Source organism: Phaeoacremonium minimum, assembly GCF_000392275.1.
Source record: "Phaeoacremonium minimum UCRPA7 unplaced genomic scaffold PA7_03_scaffold_620, whole genome shotgun sequence".
Classification (NCBI taxonomy): domain Eukaryota; kingdom Fungi; phylum Ascomycota; class Sordariomycetes; order Togniniales; family Togniniaceae; genus Phaeoacremonium; species Phaeoacremonium minimum.
In genome coordinates this window covers 37,170-42,962 of record NW_006921522.1, presented here as the reverse complement: position 1 = coordinate 42,962, position 5,793 = coordinate 37,170, and the positions used below count along the sequence as shown (strand labels likewise).

Here is a 5,793-nt window from a genome sequence, read left to right as displayed (position 1 = left end):
CAGCCTCAGTCACGGTCCTTGGGAAAGGATTGACATAAAGTAATAATATGGGGACAGGCTGCTGACATGCGAACCTCTGGTTGCTCCTCCTCTTCAATATCCTGCTTCCCTTGCTGGCTCCTCTCCACCCCTCGCCTCGCTTGCCGTGAGACATAGCTTCCCTGGTCCATATTACAGACGTGCCTGCATATAGTCTGCCACTCCCGGAGCGGGTCATGCAGCAACTTGGTGGTAGAGAGAGACATACATAAAAGACTTATAATACAGAACCGCCTCACCACACGCACTCTTGAGCCTATCAACAAGGAACTGGCCTATATCATTGCCGTCCTAAGATTCTTTCCTAGCCCGCCGCTGCATCAAGTTTCCCTTCTCTGGGTCCATCTAGCTCTGACACCTGATAACCCTGCCCTTGACCAATGGCTCACATTATCAGCTGCATGCTAGATACCGATGGTGACCCGTCGAGCCTTAAGGAATATATAGTTAAGCCGGCTTCCCCAGCGCCCTCATCTAATGATCCGGTAAGTGATGCAAAACACTTTAACTTTTCTCGGCACCTTACCGTGGATTACCGTTGGCCAAAGCTTACACGACGTCGTCACGGAGCAGATAGAGAGACCCTCCTCTGCTGCTGACAAGCCCTTCGTCTGGAGGATGCATCAGCCAGAGACAAGGAAGTACCAGCTCTTCCCCAAGGACAAGCAGATCAACTCTGCTCCTGGGAAGCAGCTCGATCCGGAGCAGGCCTTCGCGCTGGCGATGGGTCAGAATGGAGACAAGACGGACAAGCCACCTGCTGGCAACGGACTGAGACTGAGAATCAAGGAGCATAACCTCATCCGAAGGAGGAAAGTGAGCGTGCCAGAGCTGGGTCCTATGACTACAGTACAGGAGGTTCCAATGGACTCTCGTGAGTGGATCGAGCAGCATTATATACGCTCGAGTTACTGACTTCTACAAGCTACTATTCCTGGCCGACCGCCACTGCACGAGAGGTCTATAAGCGCTCCTGGCAATAGCTGGAGACCGCACCACCTCGCCGAGTGCATGACAGCTCCAGCCATTGCTGATGAGGACGAGAACGAGAACAGCCCCGTGTCAAACACTCCCGCCGAAGTACAGAAGTCCATGGTTACCACTCGCCAGCCTCTGTCCCCGAAGAACCTAGCTCCACTAGTCATCCCTAGCCAGATGTCGGCTGTTCCTAGACTAACAAGACAGCTTTCACTAAGCCGCCTTCGATCAGGAAGTACGCCTGTAGAATCATCTGTACGATCCGCGCGTACGGATGAGTCTCCAAAGACCAGGACTCCATATACGCCGATGTCTGCCTCTACCGCACTTACTACGCCAAAATCCGCTACCACAGCGGTGACAGCTTCTACCAACTCCACGCTACCTACTCCAGTCTCTGCCCCGATCGAGTCACGATCCTATTCTCCCAAGCCGTGGGGCGACACGAATCATGTTACTACACCCAAGGAGCAGGTTGCCGACCCGATGTCGACACCTAAGGCTGAGAACGAGCCACGCAGCACTCCGGTTCTCATGGGCCACAGAAGAGGCCAGTCAGAATCTGGAAGCATCATGGAGCGAGGCAGACCCAGAAAGAGAGGTGAAGTGGTTGGTGCAGTGCCGGGTCTCAAGCGAGCGGCATCGAAGAGGAGTAAGAGTGCGGAACGCCGGGCTTTTGAAAGTCTGCCAAAGGGTTGGAAAGCGAGCGATGCCACGAATATGTTGAACCAGACGGAAGCAGCCGCTCTACAGAGACAAGCACTACAACAAGCCGCGCGATTTGAGGTTCTTCGCAAGGACGATGTCGATAACCTCTCAAGAGTGAGTTAATCTTGATACTGAGCATGATTCTGGCTAACGGTGTCTAGGAGCTGAGACATCTCGATGAGCGCACCGAGTACCTGCGCCGTACCTACCAGTCTCTCAGGGCCGGTCGCCGCAACCTTCACTCGAGGATCTGTACTTACCTTCGGTCGCCTCGTACGGCCAAGTTTAGCACGGAGTCAATGCTTAAGCAGGAGGAAGCGCTTGCAGAGCTTGACTCTTCCATCGATGATTGGGTTACGAAACTTGATCAAGCCGAGAACCGCCGCACTCGGGTTCGTCAAAAGCTCCTTGAGCACGTTGCTGCCGCTGTTATTCTCCCAACAAGCGGTGTCGTGAATGTTAGCGAAAGTCTACAGCTCGCTATGGGTATCAATCCCGCTAGCATGCACGAGATCTCAACACCTCCCCGGTCACCTACCAAGTCTGTCTCTTTCTCTCATACTCAATCAAGCTCTCCTTCACCTCAACGAGTTGTCGCTCACGTACCCTCCACCATTCTGGAGCAGCCCCTTGTGGAGGAAGCTGCTGCCATCGGCTTTGGGAGCCCCAATGAGACCAAGGACGCAGAAGCGATCGCAGCTATCCGCCGTGCTGATGTGGAGAGCATCCGTATCTATGCTGGCGACGATGTCTACGCTCTGCTTGCTGATGTCGAAAACGAAATTACCAAGATGAGCGGTGGTGAAGCGTCAGCTCCCAAAGACCCAAATCTTTCCGATGAGGAGCGAAGGCAACTTCACCGAGCTCGTAGTCACGAATTGCTCAACAGTGCTGCTATGGCAAGCAACAACAACACTCCCAATGCCAAAGCAGCTGCTGTTTCAACACCGCGATCTGGTACTCCTGTCAAGGAGATGAAGCAAGACGACGGCGAGGTCCTTCTCACCAATGCCGTCTTCCGCCCAGAGAAATCTGTGCTGGCCATGTAAACTGGCTCCTCTGATAAACAATCAGTTCTCACATAGGGAACGTAATTTCCCACTACTTTCTTTTCGCGCTTACACGATCTCATGATCTACGTTCATTCTCAAAGATGCCACGGCCGACCCGCATACAATCCTTCAAGAGCATTCATCTTTTTTTGCATTCACGTGATACCCATTCTCGTCGCTCCCTCGAACAACGTTCACAAACTGACCTTTTACATGACGCACTGCTAGACTCGTGCATTTACATCTCTTGTTTCTTCATCTGTTTTCATACCTCGATAGATTGTTTTACAACCCCAGCGCTTTGCTTTTCACTACCATGACTTACCATCTGAAACGGCCTCATAGATGAGCCTCAGAACTTCACGACAAAATAACGGCCGAAAAGCACATTGTCATCTCAACATTTTTTATTTACTGTCTTTATTATCTGCTATCTTTTCCTTAACTATCAGTTCTTCATGCATCAGCTTCCTTCGAGGAAGATCGGATCAGCATTGTGTATTACCTAAAGGCGATTTATCCTTCCTTCAAATTATCTGCATTAACAGGGAGTTTATCATATCTTTTATTTTCTTTTTTGTTTTCCTTAACGGCCTTTAGCAAATTGCATGCAACAATACGAAGAGGTGGCAAACAAAGCTGTATGGTGGCTGAAACAAGGTGCGGCAGGGGTACAAGGCCACGAGTAAGGCGGCTCAACCATTGAACAAGCTCCAAAAAAGGAGGAAGGGAGAGCTCCATATCCGGCCGAGGGAAAGGGAAAGGCACCAGCACCTGCAGATTGGGGAATGAGGGAGCAACGATCTGCTTTTCGCGATCGACTCCAGATAGGAAGGTCTTGCAGGAAAAAGCAAGCTTTGCTTTTTGGTCTTTCTTGGTGTGTATCGAACTGGTACCAGTACCAACTGCTACAAGAGCTTGTAAAATGTCGTTCACTCGACGCTTTGATATCCCCAAGATGGAGCAAGACTAGGCCCATCCATGTACAACTATTACAATAACTGGCAAATCATCCCGCATTGCGGAATCCAATATGATCATTATGGAAATATCTGTCGATCCTGCCCTGTGCTGTTTTCTTCATTGCGTGACCTCGTCAATGCATCGACTCCCATGACTCTGAGATCTACGAGATAGTGCTACAGCTATCGTCTTCGCCTATGAACAAGATCGCTTAGGGCTCCTAAGCGTGGGAGTCCTTGATGCACAATCGCTTTTTCCTTGCGATTGTCGTACCACGGCGCCCTCCCCGATTCGCCTGTGTGCTGCAGATGCTGTGGAACAACCGATGCCTCGCCCACGGCCCGTGCGGCAACCAGGGGGCGGAGAAAATATCCGTCCCACGTGTTATCAGAGCCGTGACGTCCTAAGTTCATGCCGTCTCAGGACCCTTGTCCATTGCATTGGATGCTGCAATCGCAACTCGAGAGCGTTCTGTGCTTTTTCGCCACGTCGCCCAAACGATGGTGTCTTCGCGCATTGTCGTGGTGCCTTCCTAGTTGATGATGGTGAGGTTCGATGAGAAGCCCATCTTGCTGGTTTTCGAGAACGGGTCGGTCCAAGCCGTCTTGGCACGGTGGTCATGGACGAACGTCGAGCTCGAACACGAGATGCGCCAGCGTTTGAGGATTGATGTCATAACTGCTGATCGGCGAGGGGTGCTGCAAATTCTCCGAACAGGGCAGGTCAAGGATTCGCTCTTCTTTGCGTTCATTATCGCGCGCGCCTGCGGCACATCATACACAATGAACGCATCGCTGTCTGGGAGCCAGGGTGGGCTGCTACGCCCACCCAACCCAGGACAAATGCTGAGCCGCATGCAAGCTCTTTGACCTTCCATCATCGTCGGGGTGCCGGTGGTCTGACATATTTCTCCGACCACGACGGTGGTGCCCGACTTCCCTGAGAAGACGGCGATCTTCACCACCAGCCTTGATCTGGATTGCCTTGGAAGACCTGACTAGATTCATGCGTTGATGTCGATATTATGCGAGCCACCCGCCACTGCGGATTACCCGCAAATTCTCCGCCTTGCTATCAGGAGATCTGCGAGCGTCACCTTAAGTCTGTCGACTGGCAGGCCGTCAATGATGTCGTGTGCTCGGTTATGTGAGGTCGATCATATCGTGTCCGCGGCTCTTGCAAATCCTTGCTAGTTCAGCTATAACGATCGATATTGTTTGGTGATATTATCTAGCTGCGCGGGCTGATATTGGCATGCTCCACTAGGCGAGGGGGGTTGCTCAAGACATAATTATTGATTACTCTGATAAGCTACCCGTCTTGTTGATCTATAACAGGACTTCATATAGGACACGAGTTTTGGGCTGGAGTCAACGTTGCAACCCTCAACCAAGCTCTTCAAACGAATTGCAAGTCAATTCGGCTTCGGCTTGTGTTCACAGCTGGAATCAAGTCGGTGCAGAGAGGCTCATGAGGAGGTCGTAGCTTAGACCTTGGCACCAGCAGCAAGTGTAGTAATTTCTGAGTTCTCATATCAAAAGAGTTTGCATTCCATGCCCCTTTCCTTTGCAAACTTGCGAATCTTTCCGATGTAAGATGGTCACTTAGTCTTGTCAACAAAAATTGCCCGGTTTTGACCCATTGGCTCCATGCTCGAGAGCTGGTACAGTTTTGACTCTTTTCAATCAAATGTAGACTAGTTGGTAGTCGTGAAGCGATGAGACTGTCATTACAACTTTGAGTTGGCATTTGACGAACTGCCACCCTGATTTCCATAAACAATGGCCGAATCTGTAGTAAGACTATTCGAAGGGTTAGATAGTTTCCCATTAGTCGAGAAGCCTACTCTCTCCATGAAGCGTCGGCCCATCTCAGCAGCAGATTCATTGCCATCACTTCGTGCATCAACTGACAACAGTGCAGCTATGAGCACCTCAGCAATACGAAAGGTGATATCCCTTGCGTCCGCCGCTAGGCTTGCCGGCGAGTCTGTCTCCAATCTAGTCTTCAATGTCTTCCAGGTGTCGAGGGCAGCGGAGTTCTGGCTCCCCCA

General features: G+C 51.2%; 1 protein-coding gene across 1 annotated transcript; it reads left to right on the top strand.

The window, feature by feature from the left end:
* Positions 1-516: 516 nt before the first annotated feature.
* Positions 517-2,774, top strand: UCRPA7_8920 (hypothetical protein; the record flags this gene model as incomplete). Its single annotated transcript, XM_007921429.1, has 4 exons — positions 517-524; positions 588-913; positions 965-1,839; positions 1,887-2,774. The coding sequence occupies 4 exons, from the start codon at positions 517-519 to the stop codon at positions 2,772-2,774; spliced, it is 2,097 nt and encodes a 698-aa protein (XP_007919620.1).
* Between the last annotated feature and the right edge of the window lie 3,019 nt (positions 2,775-5,793).